Source organism: Mastacembelus armatus, chromosome 22, assembly GCF_900324485.2.
Source record: "Mastacembelus armatus chromosome 22, fMasArm1.2, whole genome shotgun sequence".
Classification (NCBI taxonomy): Eukaryota; Metazoa; Chordata; class Actinopteri; order Synbranchiformes; family Mastacembelidae; genus Mastacembelus; species Mastacembelus armatus.
The window spans coordinates 16,871,061-16,894,304 of NC_046654.1; the positions used below are offsets into that span (position 1 = coordinate 16,871,061).

Here is a 23,244-nt window from a genome sequence, read left to right on the forward strand (position 1 = left end):
TGTGTTTCACTCTGTTGTTGTCCCATTACACAAAAAAAGCACTACAGACTGAGGGAGGCAGATGTTCTATTGTAGAGCACAGCAACTCCTCAAGTGGATAGCATCCATCTGACTGCCTGTGTTACAGCTGGCAGCCACAGCTGAACCAGGACAATCCATCTCGATGAGGAAAGAAGGTCTGGAGTGAGAAAGATGGTCTACAGGAAAGGTTTTGCTAAACATAATATGGCAATGAACTGTTCTACTGCCATTCATCAAGGGAAGATGATACCGCACCAGTCATACTTCGGATTAGAAGGCCCTGACAATGTTGACTTTACTAACACACTAATCTGACTTCACAGATTACCAGCTGTGAAATGCAAATAAGGAAGTCGGTTTACCCAGCAGCTCCTGGAGCTAAAGGCTGCTAATGCAAGGCAGCAGGAGAGAGGGAGGACAAGAATGGGGGCAGCTGGTTGCCTGTGTCCAGACAGTCTGTGTTGGCTTGTGTGATAGATAATAAACGCCAGCAGACAGCAGATGCTGTAAGGACAGCTGAGATCTATCACTGTAGCCTAAAGCCATGTCATGTTGTTGTGACCCATCCTTTCCTAAAACCTTTCTCAGCCCCCTGTGTAGCTGTAACACAACACAACACTACTTAATTTTAAAAGCCCCTTCAAAAGGTAAGAAAATATCCTCATTCTGGAAGGTTTACAGATGTGACGATTTAAAATGTCATACTTTTTTACTGTATTTTTGTGGTGCCCTGGCAGTGGCTTTGTGTCAGGGATGCAGTGCATAGTTTTAATCTTTTACCAGGCTAAAAAAAAAAAAAAATCCAACGTGCAGTCTCTCTTTCTGCCACCAGGTGTTGCAAAACCAGTTAGCCTGTTTGTGCATATGCAAATATAGAGGTACAGCTCCAGGTAAAAAACTAATCTGTTACACCAGGTTTCATGTATCTAATCAAAGCTCTATTAAACATGGAGCACACCATAAGATACTAAAATAGTAAGCACCATGTACAGTTTGCTAGAATTAAAACATCTTTGTGAACCCTCATTTTAAATTTGATATATCATACAGCTGCTGTAACAACCGTATGTTGTCTTTAATTTTATCAGCAAAAATAGTGTTAACTGGTATCATTAAAAGACAATATAGCTGAGCACAGAGAGGGAAGACCGGAGGTTTAACTGTAACACTGTCCTCTTTTAAATCAACTTGCCCCAAATTACTTTATAGTGTACTTTTATAGTCACCCTATGACATTCCTATAAGAAACAGCAGCATACAGCTGATTGTTGGGAAGGATGGCGACAGTACAAAGCTTAACACAGTCATCAGCTCGATTCTTTTAACTTCATTAATTACTTTTACACAGGCAACAGAACAGAAACAGTCATGACAGCACGTGTTGGACACACATAAATGGCGTAACTTCATTAATTACTATTATTATTAATATCTTTAACCCTAAGAAAAGACCAGCAAAAATCTATGAATCTAAATCCTGAAGATTATAATGTTTATCTCTTTGACAGAATACTGCATTGTATCACTGAATACATTTTGATATCACAGATTGGTGCAGAACTTCAGCTTTACATTTTTATGACTAATTTAATTTTATTTTTTAGTGTAATAGATGATTCCAGCCCGAGTTCTGCTTTGGCAGTATAGCTGGGAGACAATTTTTATGTTTTACTCTTTTAACTTCATGAATTATTATTATTAAATATCTCACTGAGCCAAGACTGGCCACGATCTATGACATATCTAATATCCAATCCTCCAGCACAAAAGTTAGTTTTCTGACTGTATCTTAAATTTTATATACTAAGATTTATTATATGCAGAGACTCACAGCAAAAATTTAATGTAATTCCCATCTCAATCTAAGACTGCAACTTCCAACGGAATGAACTCCAGTCTCCACATGAAAGTGCAGCATTTTTCAAGACTGCCAAACCATCCCTATTGCACTTGGGTGTTACTGCGGGCAAAAGCAGGGTCATTCATTCACAAATATGTTATATCGGAATATAATCAAATAATAAAAGACATACGTTACAAAACATATCTATGGTCTACAGTATGATCTGTGCATGTTCAGGGTGCTGTATATAGGAGTGTAAGCTGAGCGCCACCTACAGACATAGGATAACACGTGTCCTGCTGTGGTACAAATGACGAACACGGTAACTGCTACTACTGTATATTATGTCTGCTCGTGAAATGATTTCAGAGTAGAAATACGAGGTACTATCATGCTCCCACATATATTCATCTAGCATTGGAAGAAAAATATGATATAAAAACAGTATATTTTACAAAGCCTGTATAATATGTATGGTCAATCAACATTTTGGCAAACTACAACATTTGTGACAATCAACATTTAATTTGTTTCACTGAACTGTGCCATTAATCATTTGGAGCATTTTTAGTCATCAAGCTGCTACTGACCAGATGTGATTCTTACAGCTCTAGCAACATTCAAGCTCAGTTCACTAATCACTACACAGAACAAACTAAGCTTCTGGTCTGCTAACCTACAAAAAAGATAAGAAGTCAGAGCTGCTATCTAATAAAATAATAGAAAAATGTAGTTGGCTGTGTGCTCGATGGACTGATTAAAAATTGATGTGGTGATCCAATGTCTAACTGACACCAATTACAGCAGGTCCCCTGAAGGCTGTCACAGCCATAGGGAGCTGAAGCGAGGTCCCACGGATTCACCATCAAGGATCTGTTTCATAAACTGTTGGGTGACAGTCTGATGCTGACAGGACTATGAATCATCACTTAGAGGATGACCTCCCACACTCCAAGAGGTTGGAAAACACGCTAGAGCTGTCACCTCTGAGTGATGTGAATGGGATTTGAGGATCTAAGGTGACATGCATACACACATGTGCCTTTGGGCCTACACAGATGCTCATAGTCAAGTCTGTAAAATTGAATTCCAGTCTTCAGATCACTTGTCTGACAGAGCAAACGTCCTTCTGTTGTTAGTTTTCACTCATTTGTGCCAGCTTTGACCACTACAGTCAGTAACAGTCTTCCACCTTGATTAGACAAAACCTTCCTATTGGTAGTTAAGCACATGCATCTACACATTCATCCTTTAACATTGTATTTACACTTGTAAATACAATGTTTTTTCACTGCTAATTATCTATTTTGGTGACGAAAATATAGTGCAGCAACAGATTTGGACTAAGGACAAAATTTCTGCTCACACCTCTGTCATTCTTTCTCTGCTTCCTTAGGTTTAGTCCACTAAGAGCTTGTTTTTGCATGAGTGGCTAAGACATGTTAGGAACAGGGAACATATTGCCCAAATCTCTATGCTGAAATTCTGCTTGAAAAATATGGCTGATTAAAACTCAAATTTGAAAATGATCCCTGTGAATGACGATGTGTCAAACTCAGAATTAAGTCATCTTGTATCATACACAAAATGTACATCTGGAAAACGATGGTATTAAATTCCAGACTTATAGTAGAATCATCCAATATATCATCATCATATACAATGACATAGCAGCAACCTCTCTGTGTGTGTGTGTGTGTGTGAGGGTGTGTGTGTGTGTAGGTTCTTAGCATAAATGCAGATTTTAGACCTAGCATTCTGTTAACAAGGTAAATGACGTGTATGATGCACAGATGAATGATGACAATCAGATAAACAACACTGCCAAGGAGTGTACATGTTAGGACCCATATTAAAAGACCCCTGAATAAGGTCACTTTAAATAAAGGCATATCTATAATAATATCCTATACTTTGCTGCATTGCACACTTTAGTAGTAGGAACAGGAGATAGATATGTTTCCTCTCCTTCTCTCTCACTAGGTTTCAAAATAATTTCTTTTTTAATAAAACTCCATTAGGGACATATACTACAATAAAAGTAATTAAAATCTAGGCCTCTTCAAAGTCATCTACATGACCTTGTTCCATCTTTGTTTTATTACAACTACATTTTTTTTAACCTTATAATTTTTTTATAACATAATATTATAGGACCATCCTATTTGTGTTTTGTCTTAAATCTTGTCTTTTAATAGTGAATCTGTCATGCCATTTATCATTTTTTAGATTTATATTTATTTAAACCAGTTGGTTCTGCATTTTAAAAATTCTCATAACTGCGTTTTACTTCATATTCAGTAAACTTTTTTTGACTGCAGTAACATTGTATTCTTCACCAACTATATTGTTACATACTAGATGAATTAATAACATGGTTGTTGCATAATTTGCATACTATTCATGTAATGACTTTATAGTTGCTACAGTACTGTAAATCTAGGTATTTGTGTATACTATTGGCAATCAATACTCTTCCCACCCTGACACTGTACTTCATGTGTTACATTTTTTGTAACTACTGTCTCATGACCAATTATATTCTAGTTCATTTCTAGGTTTTGTTTTTAGTTTTGACAGGATATTTATTGCAATTTTATACCTAATTTTATTTTAAGACTAATTCTACATGCACTGTGACAAGTTCCAGGTGTGCTTGTAAAGTAACAAACTGGAAGTTGTATTTTTCTTGGTCCTGAAGTGGCTCAGGCTGTCAGGCAGATACCCAGTGAGGACAGGCAAGGCAGAGATGTGTGCCTATTAAGACCTGATCCCAGTTGTTGCCAATTGGGAGCAAAGAATCTTTTTGACGACAGGTGTGCCTGGACGTGTCCATCTGTCTGAAAAGGGCTGACAATGTTGAACTTACCTGACATGTGCATGAAGTCATTGGGAAAGCTCAAATCATCCTCAGCCACCCAGGAGAAGCTCCAGTAGCCTCTAGGAATACCAGCAGCAGTCCTACCAGCCAAAGGGTCTCCTGCAAAAACAGCAAAATGACATTTTACGTTTCAGAGAGTTAAGAGAAGGGAACCCCATTCCATCCATCCATCAGCTATACCACTTATCTTGTAAAAGGGTTGCATAGAGGCTGAAGCTGATCCCAGCTGACACAGGGCATGACACTGGGTACACCAGAGACAGATCACCAGATTAGCACAGCACTGACACATAGAGACAGGCAAACATTCACACTGACATTCACACCTCACGCAAAATAAAAAATAAAAAAAAAAAAAAAATCACCAGCCAACCCAACTTGCATGTCTTTTGACTATGGAAGGTCGTCACTGGAGCACCCAAAGAGTACCCATGCAAACATGAGGAGAACATGCAAACCCCACACTGAAAAGCCCTGGGTTTGAATGCAGAACATTGTTAAAATGTTTAGATATTCAATTATGACATTCCACTACCTTTATAACCATTTGTGAAACCACCTATTATAATGCAAAGGTCTCAAGGAAAGTTGGGCTGTAACGAAATCCTCGAGGAATTCAGTTACAAAATCACTTAATTACTATCACTTGCGTTATCGGAGCTGCTATGCCTGTAATCACTGTCACACAATGCATTTCAAAGTTGGCGCTATGGCAGAGAGTGAAACCATCTGTAAAAGGCAGAAAATGTCCAAATTTTGGGATTATTTCAAACTTAAAAAAAGATGACAACACGGTGCAAGGCATGTATTGTAAAGTAGAACTGGCATACTACAACAGCACTTTGCCAGTGCTTCAACATCTAAACAGAAAGCATCCAGTTGTGAACGGACAGGTTGCCAAGGTAACCTGTCGTTTCTGTCATGCATTACACAATAGTATTATTGTTTAAAAATGCAAACGTCTGTTTTATCCAATTCTGAAATATTCAATAGAATACTCAACTCCAAAAATGATTGATAGGTGCAGCCCTACCAGAAAGCTTTATTGTCTAACACAAACCCTGGAAGAAACTGGCACAACTTTGATATTAATTGAGTGACAAGGTGATAGACCCACTAGAATAAGAATTCATTCAATAATATTGAAATATTGTTGTTACCAATTTCACTTTATTGCTCAAATTTGAAAATATTTACATCATTGTCAGCATTTTTAAGTTCAAATATTAGGTGCCTTTACAAGTTGGCTCAGTTCCCCATAATTCCCAACCTCAAGTCCACCCAACCACAGTACCTGCTCCTCAGGAAATGGCGTAACAACATTACACTCATGTACGTTAAAAGGGGTTAAAAGAGACATGGATTGCAGCAGATAATATAACAGCATCATAGCTTGTAACTGGTGAGTTATGAAACTGCCTAACATACAACCACAACAGGAAGTGTGCATTTTTCATGTTGAGAGCTCATCATTAAGAATCATTATCAAATATTGGTCCAAGGGCTGGAGACCAGTGCAAAGCGGCCTCGGAGACAATCCAGCACATATAGCAGGATGTAAGATGCTAGCAGGCAGGGCGTTCATTGCCAATGCCACAATTAAGTGCTCAGCATAGTGTACAGAAACATCTATGCTGAGTATGGGCTTGAAATCCCAAAATCAAATTAGGAAATGCCCCGGAAGGTAGTTGAGGATGACCAGGCTAAGATTCTGTGGGATTTCCAGATACAGACTGACAAACTGGTAATGGCCAACCGACCAGGCGTAGTAGCGGTAGACAAACAGGAGAACAAAGCTGTAGTGATAGATGTAGCAATCCCAAGTGGCAGCAACATCAAAGAGAAGAAACATGAGAAACTCCAAAAATACCAAGGGCTGAAAGAAGAGCTAGCAAAGATGTAGAAGGTGAAGGTAACAATGGTCCCATGGTATTTGGACAATTTCCTGTGATCTTCAGATGACAGGAAAAACATCTGATAACTCTGTCCAGAAGAGCACAGTCCTATGAACACCTAAGATACTGTGCAGGACCCTCAAGCTCCCAGGCCTCTGGTAGAGGAGCCAAGATTGAAGAAGAAAAAAAACCACCTGCAGTGGCAAGTGGGGAATATATATAAAACTGGTACCTACAGAATCTACAATATTGGCATTGCAAAACAGTACCTATAAAACTTTAACTGTGACACAATGCACTTGAGTCTTAGTCAGAAACTCCATCCTCACCTTCAAAACTCAGAGACTAATTTTCATTTGATCAAAACAGAGGTCTGCTACTGTCAAGTAGATGCAACATCTTTCTCTTATACTTATTATATCCCAAGTTCACCATGCAGCCATTACACACACACACACACACACACACACATTCAAACTGCCACTTTGTCCTCAGTCCGTGGATAATTAGTGCACAGTCACAGACCAATACACTGCTGCCTAGAAAGGAGACTCCTGCATAAATCCTCCAGTCATTTCAAATGAGCCTTAGAGAGCGATTGATCGTAAACACTGCCTTTCATGGCAATGAACATTGCATATACATTTAGACCAAATAAAACACATACTATTCAAGATTTATTCTACTTCAGGATGACTTTCACTGACATATACAGCCTGAAGATGATTTTAGTCATTTTTTGTTCACGTTTTCATAGTTAATATGTCAAAAATATGTGAGACAAATGGTAGGAAGGATGAACATACGATTAATAAGACATATAGTTTTGCAGCATTACTATCAAAGGTCACAAATTTCATTTTCTGTTAGTTTCTGATAGCAACTGTCTTCACCATCTCATGTCTGTTTTACCACAGCATAACACTGATCTATGCTGGCATTCTTGATATATGCAAATGCTCTTCGCAAGCCTACGTGAAAGATAAGGTGCTGACTGACAAAACTGATGTGTCAATTCTATACTATGAATGCTTTAAATGCTTACTGCTTTCAAACTAACAGCTTGGCACCTCCAGATGAGGGGAAAAATGTAAGCAAGTTAAGAAGCTACGACAATGACCTTGTCATTGAAATGACCATTTATGAAAAAAAAAATCCATTAATATTTTCAAAAGGATGGCTGTTTGCTTGTGATTATAGACAACATGTGACAGGAACTGACACTGGTAAAAATAATGACAGCTTGAATCTTTGTAAGGCTAATGGGCCAGCTAAGAACATAGTGGCATGTTCAGAGGATGGAAGAAAGGTCAAGCACATTTTCATTTGACCTTGCTTTTTGGAAGGATGCAGCATGTTGAAATCAGAGAAAACACCCTTGAAAAGAAAGTTTGTCCTCATCAGGAATTGTCAGTCTGGGAGAGCCTTTCTCCTTTCGAAGGTGGACATCACTGAATGCTGTTGGCACCCGACTTTTCCCCCTTGATGGCCATGTGGGAATAGCTGTCTGTGCCTGGTTTGTGGTCAACAGCTGTTGCTACAGGGGAAACTAACTGAGTGGCTGGATGAATACTGCATGAGCTGGCAGGCTGCTGCTGGAGCTGACTGGCAAGTCTGAAGAGCTGAAGAGCTTTAAGACAAACTGATCAGTCGCTGGGGGAACTGATTCACAGTCGGATCTACTGGTTGTCAGAGGTGGCTAGCTTTCTGATTGGCAACGGGTGGACAAGCTGGCTGGCTGAGTGGTTATGACAGGAGTGGTATTTCTTGCTATATATGGGACACGTTGGCAATATGTACTGATGATTTTGCCCACTTTGGTAGTGGTCAAGAAGACCTGATGTAGACATATCGTATTCAAAGTGCACTCATGATCAAAAATGCAAGGCTGTGTGAGCTGCATTCTGCATATGTTTATTTTGACTTAAGTGCACTGGTAGTACTCACAGATACAATATATACACATATTCATGTCCTCCACTGCGCACACTATACACATACAAAAAGCTCTTTGTTTCTAGCTGTTCTGAGTAATTCATCATTTTGTTTCTCTGTCTGTGCCAGTGAAAATCCCAGCTGTAAAAATATGTATTCAAACATTTTTACAAGCCCTTTCACACACAAAGGCATGTTTATAAGAAGCACATATATACTCAACTGAACAGTCAGTATTCCATCCATAATTCGTCACTACAGACAAGTATTAGCTCAGCTCAATAAACAGTCTAATTCTGTCCCACCCACTCCTGAAATCCTTCAGTTGCCTAGTGGATTCATCAATAAGGCTTGACTCAACTTGGCACTTGAACATGGCTGTTCTCTCTCTCTCAATTCTGTACATCTTTGTGTCTTTTTGACTCTTGACCACTTTTGTTTTAGAGATATTGAAATAGCTTCAAAGGCCTACAAAATTCTTACAAATACTGGCCACTAAAGCACAAAGAAGAAACATATACAGCAGCTGACAAGGTAGGAGTGGACAGACCTCTTTTAAGGGAACAGCGCTATACATGATGTATGTGGTGTTTTGGGCTTTGTTCTTTAAAAGTGCAATGATCCAGAAATGAAACCAATTACCCATGAAAAGAGGAAGTAGGGTAAGTGTACAGGTAGTGGACCTGTAGCTTAGCTATAGCTGGAAAGTGGTGGTAATCTTGACTGAAATTATAATTCTTAATTGTTTAACAGACATTGCAGATACATTAGTCTCAGAAGCTTGCCTTACCCTTCCTGTGCTTTGCTGGAGTGAGAAGATCAAGATGAACAACGATGTAAATGGAAATGTAAGAAATTACAGCTGGAGCATCAAGCAATTATTGCTAATTAAAAGGGAAATGAGGAAGCATACTCTTTCACCTTCTGTATCACAACTGTCCACTTCTTTTTGACTATTAATTAAAGATTTAGCTTGGGATACATACATTACTGCCTAAATAAATCGATTAACTGTCCAGCCCAATGGCATGTCATTAAATGCACATCAAAGTCAGCCAGTGGCTATGCTCTCTCTCTGCTACAAAAGAATGCATTGATTTCCAACAGAGGAGCCCTCCTGTCCACTAAGTACTCCAACTTTCATTAAGACCTTCAGAGAATTCCAAACACATTGCTTTCTAACCTGCAGTGTGCATCTGCACAAACTTTTAACCTGATCTACAAACAGAGCCTAGGCAGTGTCGTGGCAATTTACAAGTCATGTATGTGTCAGCAGTGCTTTCTCTCATTGTACATGATGTCAGTGAGTTAAGATACAGAAGTATAGAAACACTCTGCTACATTGGTAAGGAAGATCCAAGGACATGTGTGATGTGTCGTATTGTCTTCGGTATGGCTTTGACATGCACATTTATGTGTACACTTCATGCTCTCTGGCCAGAAAAAAATGATAGCTTTTTAGAAGACAGATTTTTTTAATATTATAGTGTTTTTTTTTTTTTACTGACTCTCATATTAATCTTTACACCAGGCTTATTTTTCAGTGCTAGTTATTACATTTAAAAGGCTGAAAGCCTTTAAAAAAAAAAAAAATTGGTAAATAAAGTATGTGCTTCATATTAATTCATACATCACTTAATTTCATCATAACATATAGGCCTGGTCTACAGGAAAGAACAGTTTATATTTAAACGATGTATTTATAATATTATGCCTGTATTATGTACTGCTCATGTTTGTTGAATAATACAAGAGATAAGAAACTTTAAAAAGCGATTGCACATTAAATTACAATTGCAATAAACGTAAAAAAAAAAAAAAAAGCAACTGCTACATCCCTACTCTTGTGAACCTTAGATTTTCTTCATCACTCAGTAACCATTTAACCTATAAAGCAGTCTTTAAACAAGAGTATACTGACAGTACATAATTCATAAATGCCTCAACTACAATAGAGATGTCAAGTCTCATTCTAACAGCTAGTTGCAGAGGTTAAACAGGGTTAAAAAGAGGAGATAGCTTTACAGTGTTTGTGTTAATATGCCACCTACCATGCTTGCTGGTAGCTTTAAGTGGGGGGGATAAGTTGCTTCTAAGAGGCTTTCCACATTTGTCATAAGGTTGGTACACACATTTTTTAAAATAAACCCTGTCGTGTAAACACGTGGGGATTTTGGTTCAACGGTAGGATGCAGCTTATTAACTCAGAGCGCTGCCCATAAAACATGACTTAAGGCCTCCAAAAAGGCAGCCTCTTCTCAGTATAAAGCATCTCAGCAAACTCACTTCTCCCACTTGGAGAGCTGTCAGTGAACTATAAAAACAAGATGACAGCATGGATTACAACCCGCAGAGTGGAAATGGCTGACAATCAGGGGGAAACTTTGTTCTTTCAAAAAATTAAATACCAATCTGAATGAGTCTAAAGACGTTTACTACTGTAAGTGTTCTACTACAGCTAAATAAAAGTCATGTGAACAGTGATAGATGAAAAGCTGTCAGCATTTGCTTTGAATGTTGAACATGAAGCTCCTGCAATTGAGCTGTTAATGCAGTAAGTTTTGCAATGAACAAAGCTAGTTTCACGTCATATGATGAAATACCAACCATGCCAAACAACCAGTCCCTAAAATCCCATCACAGAAATGCCTTCTGACAGCACTTAAGAAGTTCCCCAAGGTAATGTATGTTCATTTGACATGTGTATCCAGAATTCAGAGTAAGATCAAGCACTGTTTTGTCTCTCAAGGCAATCACCAGATAATTTTATCAACGAAATGGATCATAAGGCTTCAGTCTGAAACCATTATCTAAGGGAAGAAAGGGCTGCACAGTGACAATGGGGGTTTCACTAAAGCTCATTAAGGAAAATCATTTTGCTTTGTGCAGTGATGCCCTTTTTTGTTGTAGTTTTGCTATACCGGTTGTACTCTAAAACATATACAAACACCTCTTAACATAGCAGACAGACCAGTATTCACAAATTATCCATAATTATGACTTTTTAACGCAGATATCAAGGGGTATTAAAAGTTGCAGAAAAAGTTTTTCCAATTTCATTTGCTTTGCTCTGTAAAATTGTTTGTGGTCATGGAGTGTCTGATTTAATGGTGGGAGAACAAACTGAATTAATTGCAGTTGCAATTGTCTATTGCACTTTTGTGAGCTTCTGCATTTTGTACAGTAGAAATTTTGAAAAAAATAGCTACTAATAGCTACTTCTCATGGGGAAGCCATGAACTCTCAATTAAGCTGGAACACACCGATGTTACACATGTATTTTAGATTCAGCTTGACTCATCTCAGATATCTCCAATGCAAATAAACAAATGTAAAAGGGCAAAGAAACAGATGGTTCTTACAGAACCTCACTGAGAATGATCATATTGTAAAGTTTTCTAGTTGTCTGTACATCATTGGGTACAATACAACAGAAAAGATCAAAATCAAATAGCTAATCCAACATGTAAAATGAAATATCAAATCAACTGAGCACACTTTGTCTGAAGGGGGTGACATGGTGTCAGACTTTGAAAACCTATCTTAGAAACCCTTGAGATTGTCACTGAATTATACCTCTCATAGTTATGTACTTAAACATTTTCAAAAATCATGATCAAAATGTAACTGCAACTTAAGTTTAATGTTGCTGTTGTTGAGTACCTAAACTAGCAGAAATGCACTGGCAATGGGTAGACCCCATCACAGGGTTTAAGTAGAAGGGGGCAGGGTTAGATACTGCTGCTGGCTGGTGATCCAGGATCAAACTCGAGCTGACATGCGGGCAACTTTGTCTGCTATGACCCAGAACTCAGTTAACCTGCATGTATCTGACAGGCACTGTGCAATTCTACACCTTATAATGTCAAGTCAAAAAATTTACTTATTTAATGGTTAGTTGGTGTGTAAGACTGTGGGTATTGTGGTTCAACTCATGAACAATAATTTTGCACACACTCTCACTTCCACTCTAATAGCACATGCTGATGCTATGTACAGTAGGGATTTAAATGTTAAAGTTAACCAAACTGCCTATGGGGAAACCCACAGGGAAATGTACTTCGTGAATGTGCTGTTTAATTAGACTTCATCACCTCTTCCTCGACTTCATGCTGCTGAGGTGTTGGTCTCATTACATCATCAAATCGACAGGGAAGTTGTAGTTCTATTACTCGGGACACAACTAACATGTAGGTGTGCTGAACTAAGATGAACTGGCTAGTTTGATATTTCATGCACATACTGTATGAATCATTCTTCAAAGAGTTTTAAAGTGCACTTAGGTGATTAATCATGAAGGTGAAATTATCTCAGTTTCCTAGGAATTGCACTGACTGAGCTATTACTTTCTGGGGTACAAAGACATTACACAGACATGAGTACTGGATCCATTTCTTTTTATCTAGTGCTTTATGCATACTGAGGTAAATATAACAGCAGCTATTGCTGTTCTCTTAGCTCTAACCTAGCTATTACCTATGTAGTGCCTCATGGCACTTTTTTGCAAAATTCAGAGCTACTAAAAGTAAAAAAATAATCTATACACACACAACACAAATCATTCTCCTGGACAAAAAAAAATAAATAAAAATGCATATTCTATATGTGTTCTTCTAACTTTAAGAAAAGATATGAGGACTAAACTCAGTATGTTTCTTCAGAGGGCTCTGTCACTGTAAAGCATCCAAAGCGTCAACTTTGAAGTTTAAGTTTAATATTTAAATCATTTATCTTAGCCCCAGCAACCTGTCAGCTGATTACAGTGTGTGGACATCCAGGAGGTGCAAGGTGTTATAAATTATAATTGTGCATATACACAATTATAATTTATAACACAAGTATAGTGTTAAAAAATATTGCATCTTTAATTGCTTGGCTAACTGCATGTGAATATCAGATCATTATATTCACGTCACATACAGTTCCTCTAGCAAAACTGTCTCTTAATGCAAACTTCTCTAACTTACTGAAGACATAAAGGCCACACTATAGATTTGTGATATTGTTGAACAGGTTTTCTCATAATCACATTGGAATAAAAGCAGAAGCAAGAAAAACAAACACCAGCAATTATAATAATAATTGCTATTTATTAATTTGTTCCAGTGGGGAAAACAGAGCAAGGCAGCCACTCTACCCTGCTTGTCACTGACTGCTTACCAATCAATCACCTGCAGTTATAACAGCTGATGCGACACACACATCACATCAAAGCGAACCAGGACAGAGAAGAAAAAGAGAGCTGCCAGTTTTCCTCAAATGTGAAACATGTCAGTTACTGCGCACTGCAAATGTTTTTTAATGGCTCAAAGATGGATCTAAAATGACAGTCATCAAAAGTAATTCACACAAACCCATGTGTGAAACAGTTGCACATCCTATCTGAACTATAACTAAAATGATTTAATTTTCAAAAGGAAAGACAAAGATGCCTGGAATCCTGCTTTTTGCTCCAATATTTAACCACAAAGGATTCTGCATAACTCAACGGGACATTACATGTAATTATGACATATTTGCTTGAGATTTTAGACTGTTGCTTACTGACCAGCATAACTGTGCTGTGCATGATGCTGTGCAAGTCCATATATTTTCATAACCCATAATCTCCAACACACTTTTGAGGGCTCCATTTATTCATTGCCTGCAATGTATTCAGGACATGGATACTAATTTTCAGTCATGTAGTATTTTTACAATTATTGCCTTTGAGGAAAACCAAGAAATTTTTACATTTCACTTCACTGATTTCTAGCATCCTCCTCCTTTCTGCCCTGTAACCAGGCAACAATATTACAGACACTGCTACATTCGGTAAGCACTCTGGTAAAAGAAAGCATCTCATATCTCTCCATTATAACAGTATGTAACAAAAGCATTCATATTTCTGTATGGACAAACTTCAATGAGGAATAATTGACACACTCAGCCTGTGGTCTTATTTTTGGTTCTCTTGACCTGGTGACTAATGAAAGAAAACAAGGATGGATTATTACATTTTTTTTAAAATCAGTTACTGACCCTGAACATCCCTGATCATACAGTATGATCATTGCAGTGATCATACTGTACTAGTTGCATGTAATGCATGTAACAAGTGAGGGAAATGTAATCGCTATCTGGGAACACATTTTCCTACCTGCAGTGTCAGTGGAATTTCTGTCAAGCCAGTGACTTTACATCAAGAATTTTAAAATAACTGTGTACACGTTCATCAAATTGGCAATGATTCGGAGGACGAGAAATTGTCAACTTTTCTTCTTTTCTTAGAAAACACAGTAAATTTCAAACTTTCTACTCCATCATATAATAAAGTAGGCAATGTGGCAGCTACATGTCTCTAACATGATTGCATGCATCAGAGGAATCACAGCAATCTTTCATGTATTTAAAATCAGTTGACAGGCTAATTTCTGCCCTGCCCTATGATGTTGAGTGCTGTGAAACAACACACATTAGTACCGTATGACTGACAAACTGGAGGCATTTCACTGGTGAAACAACTTTGGAGCCCTTGAGTTCTCATATGTGCTGTGTTTAGTACCATCATTACATACCTGAATATACCTTGCATATTCTATTTTATGTACAGAAGTATTATCTCCCTGCAAAAATAGAAAACTGTTGACAGGACAATTCTGAGATTTAAATTATAATCTTCCAAAAATAAAGCAGCAATATTTCTTATATTTAATTAGACAATAAGTCAGTATTTTCTGAGAATAAAGTCAGAATATTGACAGTCAGCATTAAGGATGTGCATGAATAATCAATTGTTCAATTAGTCAATTTGACAACATCAGGTCAGATGATGAGGTAAAGTTGGAAAGTCAGGAAAGTCAATAATGTTTTTGGGGACATTGTAGAGAAGGGGAACTAATGTTTGTGACACTATTCCTACCTGTGTGCTATAAACTTCATTTGAGTTTCTCTGGAGAGCTGACGGGAGATGTCGGCAACAAAACAGTGAACTGTAGTGCTATAGGTACTCAGCTGGACAAAAAGGTTGAGTGCTCATTATGCTGGCTAAAAATATCTTTCCAAGGTTCTACCATCATGATGAAAAGTCATAAATGTTGAACTGCAGTAGCAAAAAGACAAAATGAAGTGAGTTGAACATATTGTTTTTCAAATAATACAAAATAAAGTCTTGACTGATCAAAAAAATCCATATTGGCAAGATTATTTTACATTGCAAATCCCATACCTGGTCAGAATATAATCAGACACCGGAATGTCAGTGTGTGTGTGTGAAGCCACAAATCAAAAAGTGCCATGTGCATCTACAGATATACAGTCTCTCCCTTTGCCCCCTGAAATTTTGCCATATCTTGCATTTGTTGCATGCACTCTGCACAAGGCTTCACTAACAAACACAATCCATCAAAAAAGAGCTGCCGCTGTATGAAAGTGGACATAATTTACCACAACGCCTCCCCACTCCCCCTATAATCACTGGAGTTAATGTAATGCGGGCAGGCTTTTAAAAACTGAAATGGTACCCTATAAATCTGGCCAGTCTCATGACCTGCGATCACCCCTTTCTCTCTTGTTTTCACAGGTTTCTGCCTGTTTGCCCTCTCTTACACACACACATGAACACAAAATATCCCTCTTTTGTGGCAGTCACTCCTTCCCACCTCTCCCTATTTACAGCAGCAGACTCTCTTTATCTCCATAAAATCTAACTCCTAACAGCTCCTTATTCTGTGTGCTTCCCCTCCACTACAGTAGGACAGTCACTTCTAGTAAATCATCTCTGTTGCCTCTCAACACTTTGTCCCATCATGTCTTCAGTGAAGCTGTGTCTAAGTATGTGTCCCTCTCTGTCCTCTAACCACATTGAAACATGCTTACCACCACCTGATACAGTACTTGTACAAGACAATCCTAATGCAATATCTGCATGCTGAATTGCATTGAAATGGGTGTACAGACTGTTGTTGCATCTTGCACCAATACTAGGGGTGTCCCAATCCAATCAGAAACATTGGTATCGGCTTACTGAGCATGAACTAAGCTTGGTCGTTTGTTTTTGCAGTCTTTTTGCAGTCTTTGCAGTCATAAGCGGAGAGCACAATTTGCAGCACAATGCAGCTAAAATGTCGACAGTGGTGAAATACAGAGATTGAGACTACAACTAATTTGGTAAAAAATTTAGCGTGGGTGGATCTTCACCTCTGAACGGCATGTTCCGATACACCAACTTAAGTTTGAAATCAAGACTTGGCTACTCATTAATGACAGAGCAGCAGTAACTTTATACAGATATCCTCACAATGCAGTGCATATGCTGTAAAGAATGAGGGAAGGTATAGCTGAAACGCTGCTTTTGCTGTTGATACATTGACATTCACTGACACTAAAGAATAAAGTTGTCAAAAAAAACACATCTTAAGATGTCATAAGTGTGTGGACACCATAGCTTCCTCCCCGCAGCATTTCAGCAGCAGGCAGCAGCAAACCACAGCAATGAGATGGCAGAGATAATTAAATTCAACATCACATATAATATTGTAAAAGCTAAATCTCAAATAATACTAATGAAAGAGACCTGAATATTGACCCAAACTACAGTAATTACACTATCTGTACCCACATCATTGAGGTGACAGCTTAAAAAAAAAAGATGTCTGCTGAAATCGCCAATAACTTGTAGATGCCATTGATTGATGGGGACATGGACATTTCCACCACGCACCATTTCATCTCGTCAAGCAATTTCAATATTGGCACTTTTTAAGTTTAGTTTAAAAGAATTCAAGTGTTTTCAGTTTCATGATTATGCTGTTTGAATAAGGACAAGCATTTATCTGAACCATTACTTCTGTTTCTTATGATTTACACAGGCTGATGATGTAACTGGTAAAGAAAGTAAATAATTAAATGTATAATGGTGACACTAAAAGGTGGGATGAAATTTGGGTGGACATTAATATTGTGCTGGTGCAACAAAATAAAAACGTCAGACACACCATTGTGACCAGTGCAAAAAGTTATTCTGGAGCCCTGAAATATTTAACATCCAGTAGCCAGTTGTAATGTGAACATTTCACAAAGTGGCAGTAATGGAGCAATACTACCAATATGATACAGCTGACACCTAAAAAAAAACAAAAAAAAACTCAGAATACAATGAGTTTGCTCATCACATTTTACGATATTGCGGCACTATGCAAAATGCAATTTGTTTGTGATGCTACTGCGAATGTTGATGTTATGCTATTTGAAGTGGGACTGCGATTACATTACTCATTGTTCTAGTGTCACGACTACAATGCTGCACTAAGTGGAAATAAGCTGTTTATAAAACATATTTTAATTTGTTCATTTGCTTATTTTGTTAAAAAGCAAACAAAAACCAAAACTGTACCAAGTTGATATTGATATAAGACCCATATATATTTTCAGTTTGTAAAAATAGTAATAATAATAAATATTATTAGGAACGGCTTTGATGCAGGTAATTTTTTTTCAAAATGCACAGCAGAGCTATTTAATTATCTACCATACACACTGGATTGATTTAAACAATGTACACTGTGCAAATGCTTTACCAACAAAAATACAGGTTTCTGATTGGGACTCTGTATCAACAGATACTGAAGATGAAAAAGAACATTAAATGACTCGATTAGGATATTCCTCTCGCTCGCTCTCTCACACAAACACATAGCAGCATAAGCACCATAGAGATGAGGTTGTATTTTGCTTGAGATGACAATGTGCAGTACTTTACTACTGTAAACCCACTGAACAAATTCTGTCTGTAATGGAGAAAGCACAAGCAATTTATCAGACACCTGCTATAGAGGGCAGCGCAAACTTGCAGATATGTGGCATCCTGTTTACCCGATAAATCCATATGGTGTTCATTACGCTGACTGTAGTAGTGTAGTAATTGTTGTGAAGAAGAAGAAAAACAAATTTTCTGTAGTTAACGGTTGAATCTAATGAGCTGTATATATGAAAATGAGTTAAATTCCTGTTGATGTGGAGGCAGAGACTGACTAGCAGCATCTGTCCAGCATAGATGATGGTGTTCTTAGCAGCAGAGAAGAGGAGATAATAATGTCTTCTTTATAGAAATTATAGACTGCTGACTGGACATTATGTCATCCTAAACTTTGTACTGGGCCAAGAAAGTGGGGAGGAGTTGGGGTCTTGTGAAATACTTCTCTCTTTGAAGAGGGTCAGACTCCTAAAAAGCTTAGAAACCACTATATTACAGTATATGTAGCAGGCTACTAGAAGCCATTTGGTTCTATCACATTTAATTAGCTGTTTGTTTACCAACTTGTTAAGAATTCAACATTTAAACAAGAAATTCAATCATTCCCAGCAGACTATTCACTACCTTGCTCCATTCCATTCTTCGATTTTTAATTGTAGAAATATAAATACATATTCAGTGACTGTTACAAAATAGTGGGTGGATTGAAATTGAGTAATCTTTCATACCTCAGTACAATTGGTGTAGGCAGGTATTTTTTTTAAACTGCAGATCAGATGAGTGATGCATTCAGGAGCTGTACAGTGATTTTTATTTGTCTCCCTTGCTACTAAAATTAATCAGCGGGTTTGATTCATATTTTCTGAACAAAACTGAACATGCTTCACAGTTTTAAGACGATGTTGTTTGACAAGATGTAAGTGTTACAATAAAGGACAGTGTGAATGATCTATTATGAAAAAAAATTCTTGTTAATTCATTATTGTTTTACAAGCAAGCTAACTAACCAGACTCCTAAAACTATTGTTCCTTTCACAGTACAATGGGCCTTCTGCTGCACCTGAAAATGCTTGCAGGATGCCTCCACTTTGTATTAAACATTGACGCAGACATCCATTTCACATGGAAATATGACAGTTGAAGTTACTCATGGCTCATGTCTGTCGTTAGATCTAGCTTCTGGTACACTATTGCTGATCTGAGAGAGAGAGTGTCTCTGATGTGTATCAGGGGAGCTGTGGTTCTGCTAGAGCAGCTGGATGATTTTGAAGAGTTAGTGTGTACATGTATGTGTAGGCAGTGAGCTTTGATGTCTATGTAATTTCATTAGTTTATCCTTTAATGTGTTTCTTTGCTCCTTTGTCTTTAAGCTGCTCTGTGAAAGATTTAAATGAGGAAAAAAAAAAAAACACCCAAATGCAATTCTGTGCCCAGAGCAAGGCTGCTGTCAATTACTGTATGTTACAATCATTCATGTAATCTAAGTCGTCAGCTGTGCAGGGGAGATGTGCACCCGTCCACTGCACCCCTCACGTTTTGTTATTTCTCCCGGGAAACGCCCATATTTGCATCGTCCAAACCTCAATACAAATAATCACATCAATATATTATAACAAGGGTGTCCTGTTGTAGGAAAGGCATCATTTTCACACAACGGATACATCATACAAAATTCAACCCATCTGTGACCTCAACCTGGCAACCTGCAATCCAGTTGCGCTGTTATCTGTGCATGTAGTAGACGCGGGAAGTTGAATCAAGCATCGCTGGTAAAATGGGAGGAAAAGACTCAAGAGGTGCTCTAGAGAGAAAAAACAAAGCAACTATTCAAAAACAGCTGGATCTCGAAGCAAAATAACGATGTCGCCGCCTTTCGCACTGATTTTAATATTGGACACGGTGGGAAAAATGACCGTCCTCAGCACACTGAATCACCACGGCACAATCGCGCAGTGGAGGCACAGAAGGGCACACCGACCTTCATCACATAATAGTGATGACGTTTATGTAATACAGCTTCTAATTATAGTAAAAAGAAACATAATGCAGGCTCTTATCACGAGGCTCTTCCGGATTTTGGTACCCAAATATTGACTGGTATGGAGATGTGTGGTCCTTGGCTGTAGCCACTATGTTCCTTCCCTTTGCTGTCATTACATAACCTGCACCCTTCATGGTGAAACGGATCAGCACATTATTATTATAATATAACTCCAAAAAAAAGAACAGCCTCACGGCAATAACACGGTCAGGAGCTATGGAGAGAAATCATCACCACTGTCGACGGCAGACGCAGCACCACAGGTGGTGTTGTCCAACACCACTCAGACCACCAGTACCTCAACATCTGCATCTCTCTTAGCCAGAAACAAATCAGTCCATTGTGCGTTTTGGTCTGTGAAAATGCCAGTCATCAAACAGTAAAAGCCAATAATCCAACACTTATAATTGCACACCCACCTACCAAAGTATGATTTTAAAAAAAATGAGACGCACACCATTACTGGACTACAGAAAACGTTAGATCCCAAGACTCCAGAAGAGAACAGCGATGTAAGTAAAAAGTTAAGAGTAAGGTTGGTGTCAGGTTGGTTAGGGTGAAGGGTAGCGTTAGAATAAGGTATGAGGAAACGCGTATTTAATGAAAACAGGTTCCGGTTCCCCCAGAATTGACTTCCAAGTCTTGGGATGGAGGCCTCTGCTCAGAACTGTGACCAGCTGCACAATTTCAGACACTGTTTGAAAATCTATTTTCAATAAATAGAGTTAAGATAATGTACAGCTACAGCTGTAGACGACATTTCTATAGCAGACAAAAACACGGATAAAGTCGGCGACTTCACTACTGCACACAAGCATTAGTGCACCAGTTACCTAAATTACCGTCAGCAGGTGGCTCCTCCTTGTTAGCTTGTAGGCGATGACGCAAGACAAACATATCCAAGTTTTTAAACTTTCCAAAGTAGTCCCTCCAAACTTCCACATGTGTTCCTCCTTCAACTGCCACACTGATATTTCCAGGCTTTATATGAATTGTTGACAAACTAAGGACAGCTAAGGTCAGCTGACCTTCCCAAACACACCTGCCGCTTAATTACTGCTCGGTTCGCGTCACGCACTCTCCTGGTGTGGGCAGGGGTTAAATCAGCCAGGAGAGACTGGAAACCACTGAGCTACATCTGTGTCATCAACCACAGCAGGGACACGCTTAGCTTATTCTACAGCAGGGCAGTAAAATATTATTTCACTTTGGTCTATTTACTTTTATTTATTTAGTCATTTAAATTAAAAAGTAAAATTGCTATAGGCCTAAGTGTGCAATCTAATTACTCCATTTTAATTGTATTTTCATCATATAATTGTAGATTAAAATTATTTGTTAAGAATTTTCATCAAATTATTTGTTGTTGGTTTGACTGTCTTTAATATCTGACCTTGTTGGTGTGCAGATATGGCATAATGTTGAATTATAACCTGACAACATACAACATTCCCTTAATTGTTTACTTTCCCATGCTTTCCCCCAAGTCCCAAGGCCTTTTAAGGTCCAATTTTACTTAATCTGCTTCTCTGGTAATGAGCTGTTGCGTTGTAGGCGCCTAAGTGGAGCTGTTTGGTCAATTTTAGTCTTGCATCAGCCTGAGCATTAAATAACAATCAGATTGGCGTGTACAAGAGCACGTTCTCTCTGGGGAAAATAGCACGATTAACATAACATGACTCATGCAGTTAGTATATTACACCTCACAGTACAGAAGCGACCAGGAAAATTAGTATTGCGACATCCCAGAAGATGCTCCTTTTGTCTTATCAGAGAGTAATTTCAGGGTTTACAATTATGTATTGATCTACTGTATAATCCCATCAGCTTCCACAAGAACTATCAAAGAGGTGTGCTGTAAGTATTGTAGGACAGGTCATATGTGCATGTGTGTGCATGTGTTTGTTAGTGTCCCTTTGCAGCTTCTTTGTTATTGATCAGTCCTGCTGCATACTGAGCCATGCCTCTCATTAACACTGACTGAATACGTATCTAAAATGACAAGGCGTCTCTGTTTTACAGTCACAGTCAACTGTCACTACAAAATCTCTACATTAGTATTAAGTACCATCTAAGAAAATATGAGGCAATCCAGTTTCCTTGGTGTCTTCCTGAACACCTCCCTCATTTCACACCCATATGTGAGCAGTAAAAGAAAAAAATGTAACAAAGACTTATTTGCCACTAATTAGAAAATCACTAATAATTGGTATGAAACAGAAATGTGGTGCGGTGCATGTCCATACATAGCAATTACTATTGCTGACCAACGTACATTTGTATGAACACAAAGGAACAATTCACGCTGTGCCCAGAAAATAGCAAAACTGGGCCTTGCATGCCACACAAACAACAGGAGGTTTAAACCACACAGTTCTTTCCACACACACTGTGAAGTTTAAATGGTATCCTGCTACTACTCTGATTCCTGTGGTTCCCTCCACCCACCTGCTGGTCACGAGCTGTGTGCAGTAACTCATCAGAGAAGAGACTAGGCAGGGTGAAACACAATTACCTTGCCTCCATCTGTCTGCATGTGAGCTCCCTCCCTCTATATTTGTGCACATAAACAAAAGCAGCCGCTCAGCTCATCAACTCACACACACAACACGTTATTAGCCATGCAAAAATCACTAACTTCCAATGTTTGCCTTTTATCTCTCTCCCCCTTGCCACCCTCCACATCCCGGGCATCCCACTGTCATTATCATTATGCTGACCCCACTCGAAGTAATCTACACTACCCTCATGTTCCTCTCAACAACCCCATCATCAACATCACACAAATCACTGCACCTGCAATCTGTAATCCATGTGCCACCAGGGCCTAACATGTTTGTTTAACTGAAGTTAAGGACCAGGTACTCCACTGAAGAGGTGACTCTGCCAACACTT

At 38.4% G+C, this 23,244-nt stretch overlaps 1 protein-coding gene across 1 annotated transcript in view; it reads right to left on the reverse strand.

The window, feature by feature from the left end:
- Positions 1-23,244, reverse strand: part of alk (ALK receptor tyrosine kinase) — a 319,654-nt gene that overhangs the window by 187,130 nt on the left and 109,280 nt on the right. The window contains exons 2-3 of the mRNA XM_026301074.1: positions 4,734-4,844; positions 350-352 (exon numbers count right to left, since the gene is read on the reverse strand). Of these exons, the coding sequence (XP_026156859.1) occupies positions 350-352; positions 4,734-4,844 (114 nt within the window). The remainder of the gene's footprint in view (positions 1-349; positions 353-4,733; positions 4,845-23,244) is intronic.